This window comes from Thermobia domestica, chromosome 5 (genome assembly GCF_964235325.1).
Source record: "Thermobia domestica chromosome 5, izTheDome1.hap1.1, whole genome shotgun sequence".
Classification (NCBI taxonomy): Eukaryota; Metazoa; Arthropoda; class Insecta; order Zygentoma; family Lepismatidae; genus Thermobia; species Thermobia domestica.
In genome coordinates, this window is record NC_137458.1 from 231,012,935 (window position 1) to 231,032,586 (window position 19,652).

Consider the following 19,652-nt stretch of genomic DNA (forward strand, 5'->3'; position numbering starts at 1 on the left):
TAAAAGCTCAGTTGAGTTGATTTTGAGTTTAACGTCCCTTTTAACAGCGAGTCGGGACATACTGATTAACGTGGAATCCGAATCACATGAGCTCCCACCGGGAATCAAATCCTTCACTAAAATCGTCTAGAATCGTCATACATCAGTCACACCAGCAGGAAGAATATTTCACGAAATTAAATCTGGCTATTCCAGAAACGGAATCTTTACGTCAATACAGTAATCAGATTTCATTCCTGGTTTTGTCATAAATTTTTTTCAAACTATATAAGTTGGAAAATATGTGTTATCTTGACTATCTTAAGAGCAAATTTGTATCTTATTATCAAAAACTAACTTTTTCCATACTTCATATTACAAAATATAACAAAAACGTTCATAAGCATGAGATTAAAATTTGATCATATCTCACCTACAGAACGAAGAGGAAGTCTCATTAGTTATATAAATCGGGCACGGACATATAGCTAAAATTTTCGTCTGCTACATTATATACACATGAAGGGAGAGTGATGGAAATTCTTACTTTTAGTGCATATTCAATATAATGAGAAAGTACATGAATTTCTCGTGATAATTCCAGATGACATTCCAGTCTTAGTAATTACTAAAACAAAATATTAAACTAGAACCAAAATGCAAATGTTCTTCACTATTCTGATGTTTGAAACATGTATTTGCACAGTTCAGGAGATGGTATTAATTTCTATTTACACTGATTACTGATTACACTGATTTGCAAAACTTAAGAACAAATTAAGTTCCGCATGCTGTGTTACTCTTATATGGCATAGATTGTTGAAACATGAATCATGCCAAGAATACAGTATGACACAGGAAGAAGCATGGGATTACAAGATCAAAAATTGCACTTCTATAAAGAAACAATGACTTACACTGAAATAATTACAACTCACGATGGTTCCACTCACATTACAGGAGTGAAATCATCCGTAGAAAAATATGTGATCACCATGGTCAGTAATGTGTGTTCTAGAATGTGCTCCCATGTTGTTCGTAAAGTGGTGCCCCATTTCTTCACAACCGCTGTTTACTTTTTAATGGTCCATGGTGGATCTGAACGTGCTGCAAGACATCTCTCTATAGCACCCCACATGTGCTCGATGGGATTCTAATTGTGGAAACGGGCACATTAACCAATTTGTGAATATCCCATGTTTCAACAACTTCACAACCTCCGATGTTCGATGAAGTCGCGCTTTATCACTCATAAAGATGAAGACAGGACCCACAGCATCTCACATGTGCGGCAGGATCATAGTTCCACAATAACGCTGACCAAAACGATTATGTTCAACAATGTTCCTCGTTCACTGCTTGTTTTCAACTCTCACCGGGTGAGTGTATTTTCAGTCACTCCTTGGACCGAATCTGCTCCCATCTGATACGAGAACAAGGACCCACTTTCCTTTGGTCTAGTTCTGATATTAGTGGCACGACTTGAAACGATGCCGCCGATGTGCAGGTTTCAACAGAACACAACGTAAGGTCAGTAGTGCAAAGACATCATCCCATTGCAGTCGACTTTCCACTTTAAACTGTGTGATAGGACGCCTTGCAGTTTTGTTAAATATGTTTGCAATAGCACCCTGTGTCTGACGTGTCTCCCATCTTGTCTATTGCACAATTTAGAGGTTGTCCGTTGCCGTAGACCATTGCCTGTGGATCATAACGCTCTCCATACAGGTTAAACAATGTTGTTAGCAATAACAGTCCTAGACGACACTCGCGACACTTTGTCCGTTCTCCAATTTCCTAATGATTCAGTCCCATACGAAGTCATTTACCTGTCGTATCCGTGCCACGTTGTTATAAGTAACCACACCACAATGCACTTTAACAGTTCTCTAAGTGACACACATTGTTTCGCCCCTGTTATTCAACCTGTTTCATGTTCGAAGAACACAACCATTTGGCGCTATAATCACGCTGATGCTACGTAATGCAACAAATTGCTCCATACGTACGTGTAGGAGACCTATGCTAACACACTACCGGGCTTTCATTCATTTCCATCGATTACACAATATTATATGATACTTTATTTATCTCTTCCTAAAATTTCGGACACCAGTATATTATTGACGGAAAATATTACTATTTCTTTCTCAAATTTCATAGGACTCTTTAAACATGGCCGTAAGGCGCACGTGGTTGGCTGGGGTCATGTATCTGAAAGGAACGCCTACAGCTCCGCTCTGAGAGAAGGCAAGGTGAAAACGCTGTCAAGAAAGGATTGTATAAGGAAATCAAAATATTCAGAGAAAATGATAGAGGAAGATAACTTCTGCGGAACTTCAGAAGGTGTCAAATCCTGTGTGGTAAGTGTATGTTCTAATGTAGTATAAATGAAACACCAATATTGTAACAGTATAGATACTTCTGTATTTTGAATTTATTTTTGGATCGTGTACTCAAATTTCGAATTAATTATTTTGACATACACGTACTTATCAATTTAGAGGAAACAACTGAGAAAAGTGTCACTTTCCAGACCAATATAATCTTCGGGTGCTTTTGGCTTAAAAGAAAACTCTTATTCGGCATGAACTTGGGCCGTAGAGGTCGTGAATTGAAGAAAATGGAATATTACACCATTCTGGTGTCCATAGCAGTATTCAGATACGGGAGAGAGGATGGAAACGGAAAACTGCACAAGATTCATGAAGTTTAAATGAGCCGCAGATGTTGAATTATGTTCAGGTATCGGTCAAGGGAATTGTTAAACTTCATCCTGTTTTACACAAATCACTCCGCAATAACCCAAGTTGTGTGAATTTACGCATTGTCATCCTGGAATATGATGCCGTTGCCTAGAAACATCTGGATTACAAAATGCATATGGTACCCTAATATGATGACATAATGAAGGAAAACAGTGCGACTAATAAGATGTTGCGGCCCAAAATACCACAAAGGCATATCCATCTTTCACTGTTGTACCGAGACCCTGCGTACCATACAGTTCTTTGGGCGTTCGCCACATATACAGTAAATACAGCCTTTGGTTAGAACGATTACTAATCCGACCATATCATATATTTTCAGTTAACAGTGGTCCTTGTTGCAAGTTCACGGCATCATTGGCGTCATCCAAAACCAATGTTGCGCTTTTAGCCGCTCAGTATCTTGTGTGCGGACTTTTCTGGCTGTTACTGTTACAAGTTTTACACATCTGTCCACTGTTTAAGAGAGGCACTGGAAGGTTTATTTATTTCTACACTTCTTCAATATATAATTACACGCCTGGATCTTTCTGAGTCCCTTAAAATTGTGAGTTTGGCAACAACGCGGTCTAGGTTGTGGGAAGGAAAGTCATAAGAAAATAAAATTGCAGTGCAGCATTCCGAACACACATTCTTGTTTCTGTTTGAAATATTCAGATCCTTTTACATTACTTAATGTAATGTTAGTTTAGGAGCAAAGTAGTACTTGGCAAATGCAGAAGACTTTGTTTAGATAAAGTAAGTACGTATGCTTTTAACCCAAAGAAGTCTTGAAAAAACAAGGAGGATTTTAAGGAGCTCCCTCAATCAATACAACTGAAAAATGTTTACAGTGTATTTCGGTAGTCGCTCGTATTTAGTTCTTTCTTTCTATTGGAATTCAAAGCTTTTGAACATGGTTCGAGTCATAGTGGGTGCTTTCATTAAAAAAATGTTCTTCTTAGTTTAAAGGTTCTGATTTTAGGATTAATTTTATTCTTTCTTTCTTCAGGAGAAATTATACTTTAGAAAGTGGTAACTTTTATTACTATTTGTTTTCGAGTATTTACCAAACACAAAAGAAAATAATAATTTAGATTTTTTTCTATTTTACTTTCTTCTTTTACTTTTCCAAGGTTACAGAGATGCTACTGAAATGTTACTGAAATGAGTTAAAGCGTTTATTCTACCCAGTGTGCGTATGAAGGGTGAAATGCATGGGATTCCACCCTGATTTCTTAAAGAAAAAATTTTTCATCCCTGGTATGGGTAAACTCCTACCCGCTCTATAATATTTTTGAGCATTGAGGAGGAAACAAATAAGGAACAACTTTTATTTTGTAGGTGAAAGTATTACAATTAGGAACAAATCTTGTTATGAAGATTGGTTTACCAAAACTCCGTTATATATTTACCCTGTCCATCCCTCCGCAGAACGAAAACATCTTAAGGATTACTTGAGAAGTCACCAGCAAATTTGTTCAGTAAGTAATGAGTCAAAAGTTAGAAACCGAATTCAAGTACTTAGGCAATAATCAAACCGATGATAAAAATAAAACATTACCGCTTTTCACGTTTATCACTATAGACCAAAAACGTAACATACAGACAAACGATTTTCCTGCCATCGATTAAGCATACCAAGACTACGTTTCATCTATCTCCTTTATTCTCTACTAAAACCAGACATAGTAGAAATCCACCACAACTTTCGGTTTCAGCATTGACTTATACAGACCAAAATTGATAAGAGATAGCGAGAAATGTTTCATTATAAATCAATTTAGCGTTCTAAGAATATGAAATATTTCCTGTCTCAACTTCCTATTCAAAACGAAAGTTTCAAATATAAACCACTTTCGGTTTTAACATTGATCGCTTTAGAGTAAAAACAGCAGCAATAGCAAGAAGTACCTTTCTACACTCAATTAAGTATCCCAAGATTATATTCCGTCTTCACTCTAATCTACTACAACCAGAAGTGGTAGAAATCTAGCAGAACTTCCGGCTACAATATTGAGAAAATATTACACCGTACAAACAACTCCTTCACGTGAGATACTCCTACTGTATACGGATCAAAGAAGTAATTGCATGCTTGCCCGTCAAGCTCAGTATGACCATAATTAGAAAACAAGTAGAAGTGACACGTCTACAGTATCTGGAGTGATTTTAATTACATATTATATATATATATATATATATATATATATATATATATATATATATATATATATATATATACAGTGGCGGATCCAGGATATGATCAAGGGAGGAGCTAAACCATAATTTTCCGCTTTATCCAGTATAAAACAGGATTGAAGTCCATTTTATCCACTGTATACCTGAGGGTCAAGGGGGGCTACAGCCTCTATAGCCCCCCTTGGATCCGCCCTTATATATATATATATATATATATATATATATATATATATATATATATATATATACGTATAATATGTGATTGTAGAGTACGTCTATGTGTGAATTTATCCCCGCTGCGGGAAAAATATTCAATTAGTATACTGATTCTTCCTCATTTTTAAGTATAGTAGTATACTCAATTTTCTGGCAAGTTTTGCCACGTAGTTGAACTTTTATCGAGTGCTTCATCTTCATCTCGTTCTTTTTCATGTTTCAATGCCACAGTCGTGGTTGCTGCCTTAATTCCGTTTGTTCGTGAACTTTGTGTCGCTGTTGCCTAGTGCTCCTTGAGAAGTGTCAATAGACACCGCGAATTATGTAATGATGTAATTACACGCTGATAACTAAGTCTTAATATTTTTGACACAAAGTATTTCTGAATTTTAACTAGTGTTCACTTATACTTATTTTCAAAATGTAAACCAAACCAACCAGTACCCTACGATAGGTAGACCTACTATATGTTCCGAAGTTTTTCGCAGTGACAAAATCAAAGCGCGTTTGCCAAGTACGTCGATATTTCTCATACGCTGCCTAGGAGCTCCACAGAAAGATCTAGTACACTAACAATGAACCTACTTGATTTCTAGGTTTGCATCTAATTAAATTGTTTGCGGTTCTTGACGGATCATCTTTTGGAAGAACTGGTGCCAAATAATAAATTAGTTATATCTGTGGATAGTGTTTTACAGGTCCTGAAAGATTGTAATTTGAATAGGAAAGGCCATACTGTGAGTGGAACAAGTGGGGAGTTTGCCCAGACTTCATATTGTACGGGAGTAATGTCATAGGACGATATAGGTACTTAAGAAAGTATAAATTTACTTTTTGTGAATTAGTCATGAAAATTGAATAGTTAGACATGGTGTAGAATCATTTTGTAAGGCACATTTACAAGTGATACCACTGATGATCTGAAATAGTGTGACGTCGCATTTTTCTTAATGCTATGATGATCACAATTTTATTTTCTAAAGAACACGGGCTAAGAAGTAAAGTGTTAATTTTCAGATTGCAATCATAGAGTAAACGAAATTGTTGTATATATGTTTAAAGAGTTGGTTATATTTTTAAGAAGTAAAAAAGCATAAAGAAAAAGAAAAAAACAGCAATTAGATAAATTGTAAATTAAATGGCTAGTATTACGTGTATAATGAATATTGATGTGGAATAAAATAAGAAGAAGAAGCAAAATCCCGATGCATGTTGAAAATTACTGTCACACATGTGGCTACAAGTGCAGTATTATTTCTGCCATAGATATGACTACAAGGTGGTTAGAAGTATAGTATTTTCTCGGCACAGATAGGGCTCAAGCCTAATACTGTTTTGTCATTCTGTAGTTATTTTAATTATGGACATTGTACAGTGGCAGATCTGGCCAGGGCGGGGAGAGCTAAGCTCTTCAGTTTTGTGGGTGACAAAAGTAATTTAAGCTATTATTTATATATTTTTGAAAGTTTATAGTAAGCTCATGATTTGAATATCATAGTTTGGATTCTGGCTAGCCCTTCCCAGTTTTTATTTTCTAGATCTGCCACTGACATTGTAAAAAGCATATTTAAGGGTGGGCGTAATAAATATAACTAGGATTATTCTAAAGGTTTGAAATACTTCTTCTTTTAACAAATTTCTATATTTATATTATTTTATGTGTACCATCTCATCAATATGAACGTTAGAAAGCTTATTATATTGTGTATAATTGTTCTCCCTTACGGCGGATTACATGATAATGGTGCGTTAGCGTTAATTATGCTATTTACATCTTATCACTTTCTTTAGAGATGTGGCGCCAGTAGAAGTATGTTCTTTATATATTATTCTTTCTTTTTTAATTACTATATTTCATTCGTAAACTTTCTATAGTGATATCCATATTCATAATTTATACTCTCCACGAAATTTACTCTGTCCTAAAAAAATCTATAAATGTAAATAATGTTACATCTTCTATTCCTGTTTATTCTGTACTTCACAATACACCTATCACTTCACACGTTTGTATGAAAAAAAAAAAAAAAACAGTGATCAGCATGGTAGCGGAGACGAAATAACATCACTGTTTCAGTTTATATCGCGAAACCTATTCATATAGTTAACAATAACTACGAGAAAGATCACTGTAATGTTTACCCAACTTAACCTGTAACACTGTGAAACATTGTTGTAAAATTCATTAGTACTAGCAAGCACATTACGTAACGATTTGCGCCAACACAGCACAAAATATGCAACTTAGTTTGCAATAACTGGAATAGCAGTTCTTGTACTTTTAGCGTTACTTTGATGTATGCTAAATGTTGCTAAGATTAGTACGGAACTACCCCCAGATAAAAATTTGTAAATTACTAAACTCTAAACCTAGTTATTCAATATTCAATAAATCAAACACTGCATATCAAAGGGTTTCTGCAAGTGAATTTGACGATAACTTATTATGTTATCTTAAGACTGAAGCGATCAAATCAATTATTGTCGCACTGAACATATAATAGTAGAATCCTTTCCATTTTTATATAATAATAATAATAATAATAATAATAATAATAATAATAATAATGTAATACCTGAGAGCATCCAAGAAACAATAACACTTGAATGGACTAGCGATTCTATTCAAAAGAAAATAAATAAATTTATAAAAATTAATTGGTGTAAGATTTTCTTAAAAAGAAGACTACGACGAAAAGCCTCTCTTATCAGGTTAATCCCTTTTGGGTCAAATAAACAACACAGGGCAATTTCAAAAACAGTAATAGTCATAATGGTAATATTTAGTCTATTTCTTAGAAATGCGTTAAATTGAGTCTAATATTTTCAGGTCTTATCAGTGCTATAAATTGACAGAGTAAATTATTATTCAGTTAAACATTTTCACTTCAATGAACAAATGACCTGCGTTGGGTATTGTGAAACAAAGATATATTTTCAAATTATGGTTATTAATGTTAATACCGAAAGTAGTACTCTATAACTTCCGATTGCAACAGCAGGATAAAGTCGAAGATGAAACCTGTTCTTAAGACCTTGAATCCATATGAAAGCATTTTCTCTAAAGTTTTTGAAAAAGGATCAGAATTGAAACCAGACGTTATATAGATTTCTGCAGTTTCCAGTTTTTTTTTTTTTTTTTTTTTTTATGAAAGAAAGGGAGAAAATAGAAGTTAATATTACACTGAATCCATATGAGTTATCAGTATCGTGCTTCTTAATGGCGATTAGTGTAAAAACTTTAAAGAAAGTAACTATTATTCCTTAAGTTGAAATAGAAGGATACAAACGAGGACATTCTAGTTTGGCGCTCCGGTAAAGATTGAGGCGTTATTATAGCTGATAGTGATTTCTTTAACACTAGACGTTATATATATATATATATATATATATATATATATATATATATATATATATATATATATATATATATATATACAGACTGTCCCATAATTCGTGTGTAAACTTTAATTTCATAGTACTCAGAACTGGTAAAAGATAGAGCTGTGAAATTTGCAGGCAATTTAGAGGAAGGTCAGAAGATTTGTTTGATAGCAAAATGGGATCGCGGGTATTATTGTTTGCGGAGTTACAGGGTCAAAGGTCAAAATGCGATTTTTTCCTTATGGGATTTCAATGTTAAATAGTAGTCTCACATGCCATTTTTTTGAATATCCATCTCCGGTAGCAAAAATTGGTATATCGACATAAATTCTGATCCGAAACAATGTGATAACGAGAAATTTGGGCAATCGTGACCCGGTGACCTCTAGCAGGTCATCTGTGACCCTTGAAGAAAAAGCTCCCTTTTCAACAGCTTATTGTACACAACTAATTCAGTTGAAGATAATGTTAAAAACACATATGCACAAAGGATTTACTGAACATCCTTTTTAGCAAAACGAAGAGGTCAGCAATATCATCAGAGGTCAAAGGTCACGTAGTTAAAATGTCATATTTGATGTGTTAACAAATAAGAAACTATGACATTGGAAATAATGCTTTGAAGTGCCATAGAACACATGCATAATGATCCTTCCAACGAGTGTGTATGGGCATAGGGAAAAGATTATCATAAGAGGTCAAAGGTCACGCAGTTAAAATTTCATGTTTGATGTGTTAGCAACTATGAAACTGTGACGTTTGAAAAATGATTTGAGCTACCATGGAACACTTGCATAAAAGGTCTTTCGAATTGGTGTATATGGGCATAGGAAAAAGGTCAACAATGTCATTAAAGGTCAAAGGTCACGCAGTTAAAATTTCATGTTTGATGTGTTATAAATATGGAAGGCGACGTTTGAAAAATGATTTGACGTGCCATAGAATACATACAGAAAGGTCCTTCCAACGGATGTGTATGGGCACAGGAAAAAGATCAAGAACGTCCTTAAAGGTCAAAGGTCACGCAGTAAAAATTTCATGTTTGATATATCAGCAAGTATGAAACTGTGATGTTGGAAATAAGGGAGCCATAGCTGCCATAGAAAATATGCATAAAGGTCTTTCCAATTGGTATGTATGGGCATAGCAAAAAGCTCAACAATGTCATAAAAGGTCAAAGGTCACGCAGTTAAAATGTCATGTTTGATGTGTTAACAAGTATGAAACTGTGGCGTTAGAAAGAATAATTGGAGCTCGCATAGAACACATGGATAAAGAAAGGTCCTTCCAAGGGGAGTCCATGGTCTTAGAAAAAGGTTAACAATGTCATAAAAGGTCAAAGGTCACGAAGTTAAAACATGATTGTTTGTGTTAGCAAATATGAAAGTGTGACGTTTGAAAAGTGATTTGACCTGCTATAGAATACATGCAAAAAGGCGCCCATGGAATACATGCATAATTAATGGTCAACAGTGTAATAAAAGGTCAAAGGTCACGAAATAAGAAGTTTATAGTTCGCATATTGGCAAGTATGAGACGGTAATGTTTGAGAACTAATTTAGTTGGTATGGTATATAAAATTAAGAATATTTATTTGGGCTCTCGGAAATCTTTTCTTTTAAATAACAAGAATACTTAATTTTAGGAAGTCATTATAGAATGCGCACTATTGTTTGCAGGACATTCTAGGGCATAGTGGGTGCAGGATTTTCTTTTGTCTAGATTCTAAAAAACATATTATTTGGTAATATTTTCCATAAGTAGAAGCTTTGCTTTGTATATACTTAAACAAAAACAAACTATTTGCTGAGCAAAACAATATATTCACATAAAAAACTACATACGTGTTACAGTTTCGCCAACTAACATTTTGGCTTCATCAGACACTATCTGTTTCCAAGCAATGCATTGTGTTGTGAAGTTTGAGGGGAGAACAAAGATGTCCCTATTCTCATGAAAAATAAATATGGCAGCCTTAATATTTCCTTGATGCTTACCAAGGAAATTGAGAAAATAAAAATAATTCCACTGGAAATAAATTGCTTCCCCATATGTAGGAAGAGACGCACTCTTATCGTTTATTTATACCCTTTCATGACTGAAGCATAAACACGGCCTGTATATGTTTTGAATTCACGTCAAATAATCAGTCTGTTTCGTTCACAAGGGTGGTTTGGTGTTGCTAGAATGATAATCTGGTTGGACAGAGACAGTGAGGCAGTGGAGTGTGGAGTTGAGCTTAAAATTAAATGAGTTTGTGTATCTTGAGTGTTTGGAAATATTGTGTGTCTTGTGAGTGTGTAAGAAAACAAAAGCTGTTGTATTTCTTATTTTCTCTATACTCATAGGCCTACGTGTTTGGAAGTGTGTGTGTGTGTGATTGTGTAAGTCACAGTGGATATTCTAACAAAGGAACAACGTGCCGATTTGCATACAGTTCTTAGTAGGTAGGTTAAAAAAACGCGGAGAAAGGCGTTTGCACGGTGGGGTGTGAAAATAAGCAATACCCAAATTCTTCATCTTTGCAAACAGTTTCGGAATAACTGTTTTAGAAAGGAACATCTTTCTCAGCGACAACGAAAGGCAGGACCACTTGTAAGGATCTCTACCGAGGATACTAAACGCAAAGTGGTTCGTTCTGTGCTTAGTTCACCAAGAAAATCAATCCGTCGCCAGAGTGTTGCATCCAATGTTAAAAGAAGTTCGCTGAGTAGGATATTGCGTGTGCTTGAGGTTAAGGCGTACCGTATGAAGATTATTTCGGTGCCAGAATTTTATTTTGTAACTGGTTGATAGACAAATTAAATGAAAATCCCATATCTTTTATTTCAACTTATAATGTCAGATGAAGCTTTTTTTTTTTTTTTTTTTAATGGAACAGTGTCTTCGTCACATGAACGGTTCTTGGGACCCAGTCCACCGGCGGAAAGAATTGAACGCTGTGTAGATCAAAGGGGTGTTATCGTGTGGATGGGAATAACAGCAACTGTTGTAATAAGGCCATTTTTCTTCGAAAGAAACGTTAATCAACTTACATACCAAAATATGTTGCGAGAATTTCTTTTCCATGAACTTAATCCCTTAAATCTTGATCCACACAATGATATGTGGTTTTAACAGGATGGTGCTCCAGCACATCGTACTAGGGCAACATTGCAAATTTTAAGAGGAAGGTTTGGAAACCGTTTAATAAGTATAGTTTCTGATGTTGAGTGGCCAGCTGGAAGTCCTGATCTAACCCCATGCGACTTCTTTCTATGGGGCTTTCTTAAGCAACAAGTTTATCAAACTCATTCAGTAACACTTGAAGAACTTCGACGATCGATACAGCGTGCCATTGAACAGATAACTCCAGACACTCTTGAAAAATCTTCACAAAGACACATACCCAGAGTGAACTTAAGTTTAGCACATCATTGTTTTAAACATCACAGAAACATGCCTACCATTGCCTGCAGCATTTGAATTACAAAATTAGGCTTCTCCACCTTATGGCAATATTGACCTTTTCATTATGGTTATGTGCACCCCTTGGAAGGATCTTTCTGAATGTGTTCTATGGAAGCTCAAATCCATATTTAAAACGCCACAGTTTTATACTTGCTAACACATCAAACATGAAATTTTAACTGCGTGACCTTTGACCTTTTACGATACTGTTGACCTCACACACACAGTAATTGGAAGATCTTTTCTGCATGTGTCCAGCGGCAGCTCAAATTCTTATTTCCAACAACGTAGTTTCATACTTCTTAACACTTCAAACATGAAATTTTAACTGCGTGACCTTTGACCTTTTATGACATTGTTGACCTTTTTCCTATGCCCATATACACCAATTCGAAGGACCTTTTATGCAAGTGTTCCATGGTAGCTCAAATCATTTTTCAAACGTCACAGTTTCATAGTTGCTAACACATCAAACATGAAATTTTAACTGCGTGACCTTTGACCTCTTATGATGATCTTTTCCCTATGCCCATACACACTCGTTGGAAGGATCATTATGCATGTGTTCTATGGCACTTCAAAGCATTATTTCCAATGTCACAGTTTCTTATTTGTTAACACATCAAATATGACATTTTAACTACGTGACCTTTGACCTCTGATGATATTGCTGACCTCTTCGTTTTGCTAAAAAGGATGTTCAGTAGATCCTTTGTGCATATGTGTTTTTAACATTATCTTCAACTGAATTAGTTGTGTACAATAAGCTGTTGAAAAGGGAGCTTTTTCTTCAAGGGTCACAGATGACCTGCTAGAGGTCACCGGGTCACGATTGCCCAAATTTCTCGTTATCACATTGTTTCGGATCAGAATTTATGTCGATATACCAATTTTTGCTACCGGAGATGGATATTCAAAAAAATGGCATGTGAGACTACTATTTAACATTGAAATCCCATAAGGAAAAAATCGCATTTTGACCTTTGACCCTGTAACTCCGCAAACATTAATACCCGCGATCTCACTTTGCTATCAAACAAATCTTCTGACCTTCCTCTAAATTGCCTGCAAATTTCACAGTTCTAGCTTTTACCAGTTCTGAGTACTATGAAACTAAAGTTTACACACGAATTATGGGACAGTCTGTATATATATATATATATATATATATATCGGGTGTTGCAAAATAAGTGTTACAACGCTTGGGAGGTGACTCCTGCCACTGAGACAAGAAAAAAAGTTATCTTGAACTTTCCGCTATCGGACATAGTTTCGGATCTACAACGTGCCGAAAGCGTGGGAAAATGATTTTCGGACGCCAATAGTTCCGAAACTATCCAATGTAAAGAGGGCGGGTAAAAAATTCACTGAAGAAGTCATACTTGCTGTATTGAATTTTGCATGTTTCAGAATCCTATCATGCACGCGCAAGGGATTCCCCAAAGTAACGTAGGGATTCCCGGATAATCCGCCAAATGAAAATTGGTCTAAATTGATATGAATTGATAGGATTTCTACCAGGTAACAATAATTCGTTTGTATTAAGTCGATATCTGCAACAAATACAAAATGGCGGACACCTTCTTGCCCGTTGTGTGTGGTTGCATAATCGCCAGGTACGGATGCTGGCCAACAGTGACGTTCTGAGTATTAAGTGTATCGAATTTGTACTCAAATGCTCTAGAAAGACATCTGGAGTGTCGGTAAAGCACAACAGGTGAAGCAGAGTGATCACATGTGTGGAAATACTTAACGAAAAATGTCCAGAAAAAATGCACTCATACTAAGTAAACGTGAGTTCAAAGCGTCGGAAATGTAAGGATTAGCGTAAATAACATGAAAGCCATTGCCAATTCACCAATAATATTCCCTTAAACCGATGCAATATGATCTGCACGGTTGCATACCAATAAGGATGCAACAACTGAGGCCAAGTTGAAATTGTGCAAGGGGACTCACAAAGAAACTGGGTAAACTAAAGGAATGTCACTAGTGGGATCGCATGGTCGATATTGAAATGTGGCCAATGTGTGTGTTGATATCGACATGTAGTTAATGGACAAATGTCAACATGTCCCACTACTGCTGGGACACCGTCCCACGTGGGAAAAATAGGAAAATAACTACTCGGGTTTTGAATATGAGGCCGTGGGCTCCCAGTAGGATTGGAAACTGCGACCACGCGATCGAAAGCGAGCGCTCAAGCCCTGAGGCTCGAGGAAGTCTCAGATGTAATAGCAGAATGTACAACGTTATTTTCCTAGTTTTTCCACGTGAGACGGTGTCCCAGCAGTAGTGGGACATGTTGACATTTGTCCATTAACTACATGTCGATATCAACACACACATTGGCCACATTTCAATATCGCTCATGCGATCCCACTAGTGACATTCCTTTAGTTTACCTAGTTTCTTTGTGAATCCCCTTGCACAATTTCAACTTGGCCTCAGTTGTTGCATCCTTATTGGTATGCAACCGTGCAGATCATATTGCATCGGTTTAAGGGAATATTATTGGTGAATTGGCAATGGCTTTCATGTTATTTACGCTAATCCTTACATTTCCGACGCTTTGAACTCACGTTTACTTAGTATGAGTGCATTTTTTCTGGACATTTTTCGTTAAGTATTTCCACACATGTGATCACCCTGCTTCACCTGTTGTGCTTTACCGACACTCCAGATGTCTTTCTAGAGCATTTGAGTACAAATTCGATACACTTAATACTCAGAACGTCACTGTTGGCCAGCATCCGTACCTGGCGATTATGCAACCACACACAACGGGCAAGAAGGTGTCCGCCATTTTGTATTTGTTGCAGATATCGACTTAATACAAACGAATTATTGTTACCTGGTAGAAATCCTATCAATTCATATCAATTTAGACCAATTTTCATTTGGCGGATTATTCGGGAATCCCTACGTTACTTTGGGGAATCCCTTGCGCGTGCATGATATGATTCTGAAACATGCAAAATTCAATACAGCAAGTATGACTTCTTCAGTGAATTTTTTACCCGCTCTCTTTACGTTGGATAGTTCCCGAACTATTGGCGTCCGAAAATCATTTTCCCACGCTTTCGGCACGTTGTAGATCCGAAACTATGTCCGATAGCGGAACGTTCAAGAGAACTTTTTTTCTTGTCTCAGTGGCAGGAGTCACCTCCCAAGCGTTGTAACACTTATTTTGCAACACCCGATATATATATATATATATATATATATATATATATATATATATATATATATATATATATATATATATATATATATCCCTTTCCGGCACCTGGTTTTTTGGGTTATTTTTTAGACTTTTAGTCAAGTAGCTACTGCATCGTCACTATTTATAATAGGATCACGATTCATACCTCATTCCCTTCAGAATAGAGCTGGCTTCCAAATGATACCACTTGCATGCTCATACCGTATACCAGGAGCGGGAAAAGTGATGCCAAATGGAAAATTTCGGAGGGATTTTTTTTCTCGCACTTTGGGCCCCTCTGGAGCGGCCCTGTGTGAACCTAGCCATACAAAAAATCTGACAAATAGTACTTGGTATACTAAATGTGTGTGCCAAATTTCAACTTTCTATCTTGAATACCAAGGGCGGGACAAATTTTATCAGGAATTCCCACCATGCCCCAAATTACCGTAAAACACCATGATCTCAGGTAAAAATTTCCTGGGACATCCCTACTTACCCTATGGTCGTGTTTCGCCCATCATTCTCTTCAGCTTGGAACTGCCTTTCAGGCGGTATGACTCAAGTGTCTCCATCATGTATCTAAGGCGGGAAAATGAGAAAAAACGGGATTTTTTGGCTCTAAATATCCTTTTTTTAACTTTTAGCCCCCCTGGACCCCCCTGTTTTAAAGCAGAGATCTGAAAAAAAATCTGGTAAATACTAGTCGTTGGGCTGAATGTTTATGCACAATTCCAATTTTCCAGGTGCAAAAGTAAGCCCGCCAAAAAAAAAAAATATATACCGAAAATGTCCCATATTCCCGTATACAGAGGGAAATTTTTAAACATTCCCTGAGACATTCGTAATTACCCTAGCGTTATGTTTTGCCCATCATTCTCTTCAGAATGGAACTGTCTTTCAGGCAGTACCATTCAGTTGTCCCCATCGTGTATCTAAGGCGGGAAAATCCCGTGAAAAATGATTTTTTGGTAAAAATTTCCCTTTTTCAACGTTTAGCCCCTCTGTACCCCCCTGTTTTAACGCAGAAATCTGAAACAAATCTGGTAGATACTACTTGGTGGACTGAATGTTTGTGCACAATTTCAATCTTCTACTTGCAAAAATAAGCCCACAAAATATAATACCGAAAATGTCCAAAATTCCCCTATACAGAAGTATATTTTGGTAAAAGTTCCCTGACAATTCCCTAATTACCCTAGGGCCATGTGTAACACATTATTCTCTTCAGAAAAGAACTGCCTTTCAGGCGGTACCATTCACTTGTCTCCATCATGTATCTAAGGCGGGAAAATGAGGGAAAACCGGATTTTTGGGTAAAAATATCCCTTTTTTCAACTTTTTGACCCTCTGGATCCCCCCCTGTTTTAACGCAGAAATCTAAAAAAAAAAATCTGGTAAATACTACTCGGTGGACTGCATGTTTGGGCAAAATTTCAATCTTCTACGTGCAAAAATAAGCCCGCCAAAAATACTTTACATACCCCCCGCAAAAAATGTATTACACGAAAATATAAATTTTAGACTTATGACGTCATCACCTCCTATGTCTCGAAGCAGGAAGGTGTGAAACCATACGTAATGTCTTCTATAATGCCTCTGGACTTGAAAAAAAAAACCGGACGAAAAAGTTAAAATAGGAGAGTTATAACGCAATGTTCCATGAAACACCCCGTATGGTACATATTGTACCATGGTATCCCCAAAGGTATATATAGGTTTACGAACATCTTGTGGGGTCGGTGTAATATTACATTAGATAAAAACATAACACTTGGCACGAGTGGCTATCGAAACAACTGTAGAGGTTTTCTTCAGTTCTACTGATAGAGAACGAACTCCTTAACAACCCTTCTTTTTTCATGACGTTTCTTTTCCTCTGGGTAGAAAAGCGTGTGTATTTGTTTAACAACATTTTCTGCATTTACCAAGGTGCTATTTTGTTCTAAAAGTATTATTACGATAAGCAACAGAAGAGTAACTAAATATCTCCAACATCAAACCGTGAGCTGCGTTCGGAAATCTCGTTATTTCCCCCATCACGTTCCCTCCTCTTACTTGGAATGCATTGTTGCCAAACTGACAACTTTAAGAGACTTAGACAAATTTACACATGCAATTATATATTGGAGAAGGGTACATATTTCTGGGTATGACTTCCTCTATGTCTTTCCATCTCTCGCTATTAGGGATGGCATACTATCTGGGGAAGGAGAGAAATTGGGAATGAAAGAAGCGATCTGGAACCTGTATCTTAGGTACCAATCTGGCATTTGCCTAGTGTGAATGAGGATAGCCCAGAAATATTCTCACTCAGGATAGCTGGAATGAGAAAGCTGTTACATCTCTTCGACCGAATGTCCCCACCGGGAATCGAACCAGGGACCACAAAAAAAACTCGAGAACGTCAGCGACTACGCTACGCGAGGCCACAACGGTGGAAGTATATAAGTTCAGAAAGGAGAAAGTATTAAGATTGCTCTGAAATTATCTGCAATTTGTTCTACGCCTTTCTTCTGTAGAGGTTTAATTTTTGCATGTTTTAATCTGTCAGGAAATTTACTGAGTTGGAAAGACAAACTAATTAAGTAATGTAACGGCCTTGCTAAAGGAAAACTATTCTTTTTACTATGGACATTGGTATTTCATCTGGAGCCGTGGACCATTTATTTTTAGATTGTTTAATTATTGTTAAAATTTCATTTTCCGACACTGGGCGGAGAAACATTGAGTTATTTATTTTGTTAAACAATAGCTACTCCCAGTGGCGGATCTAGAAGGTAAAACCTGGGGGGCCAGCCAGTATCCAGACTATGACAGGTATACATCAACTTTCAAAAATATATAAATAATAGCTTAAATTAGTTTGTCACTGAAACAACTGGGGGAGCCTAGGCCTCCCCGTCTCTGGCCTAGATCCGCCACTGGCTGCTCCGAAGGAGGCTGACTATTTGGAGCCACAGTTTTTTGAATATTCGTAAAGTGATTGTTGAAGAGATTGGCAATAATAAATGGATCGCTAATAAGATTGACGTTTGATTCGATTTCTATGTTTTCTTCAATTACTCGTTCTTTAGTATTAGTTTCGTCTTTTACTATACTCCATAACGTGGCGGTTATATTTTCATATTTTACTATGCGTGTTGAGTAATGACGTGTTTTTGCAAATTTTAAGATATTTTTGTAAGTCATTTTATACATTTTATAGTACTCTGTCATGTTACTTGTTAACTCGCCACTCTTATATGTTAAATTTAGGGATCTTAACTTCTTACTAAAGACATTAATCGCAGGTGTTATCCAAGATTTGCTTTTTTTTACTAGAATATGGCGAAGTTTTCTAGGAAATGCTTTATTGAATGTCTGGGTGTGTATGTCATGGAAAATGTTCCAAGTTTCATTTAACGATTTTTTGGAGTATATTTCCTCCCAGCTTTCATTACTTAGTATAAAATTAAAATCGGTGATATTTGTTTCATTAAATATTCTTGTGTATGCAGATTTGACTTTCGTGTGTGTGTTTCGATTAGCGTTTTGTACAATGGGAATATTGAAATGAAATAATTGAGCTTCATGATCCAAGAAGCCACTATTTACGACTGCAACTGTGCCGTTTATATATTTTGTGTTATAAAGTAATTGATCGAGTGCGGTACGATTATCGTATGTAATTCTTGTAGGTACATTAACCATTGGTGTTAAGTCATACGTGTTCAGGAGTAGCGTGAGTTGATCATCGATATAAGTTACAAGGAAGTTTACATTCAGATCTTCTATTATGACAAAATGTTTATTAGACTGAGTAAAATAGTTCATAGTTATTTCAAGGTTTTGGACAAAAATATTCAAATCGCTGTCAGGAGTTCTATAAACACATATTACAACCAGGTTATGAGTTAATAATTCAACTACACAAGATTCAAAATGTTTATCCCTATTTAAATAATCAAATTTTGTTATTATTTTGGTTTCGACACCTTTTCTGCAATAAACACTAGCCCCGCCTTTTAACATATTTGATCTACAATACGCAGTTGCTAATGTAAACTCAGAAATACTTGTCACCATAATCTCGTGTTGTTTCATCCAATGTTCAGTTGTGAAAATAACGCTAACCTCATTTGCGAACTCAGAAAGTAAAACGTCCAGCATATTTATTTTAATAGTAATTAAACCTTGAACGTTTTGATAAAATATGCATAACTCGTGAATTACATTAACCATAAAAAAATTTCATCTCTATTTACAATTCTTTTTCTTACCGAATGTCGATTGGTCACAGTTGGTGTCTGGGTGATTGTTGAATTCACATCAACAACCCGATCAATATTTTCTTTCAATACACAGTAGGAGTTACAATATAACCTTCTGCTTTATAGATTGAATTACTTGTCCTCCGTATTAAACTAATGCTGTCAATACAATCTACTCCTATACCATTACAGTCTACATTACCGGTAATATTAGAG

General features: G+C 36.2%; 1 protein-coding gene across 1 annotated transcript in view; it reads left to right on the forward strand.

Moving 5' to 3' along the window:
- LOC145685429 (CLIP domain-containing serine protease B10-like) overlaps nt 1-19,652 on the forward strand; it is a 64,107-nt gene that overhangs the window by 34,279 nt on the left and 10,176 nt on the right. The window contains exon 5 of the mRNA XM_081757823.1: nt 2,143-2,342. Coding sequence (XP_081613949.1) covers nt 2,143-2,342 — 200 coding nt within the window. The remainder of the gene's footprint in view (nt 1-2,142; nt 2,343-19,652) is intronic.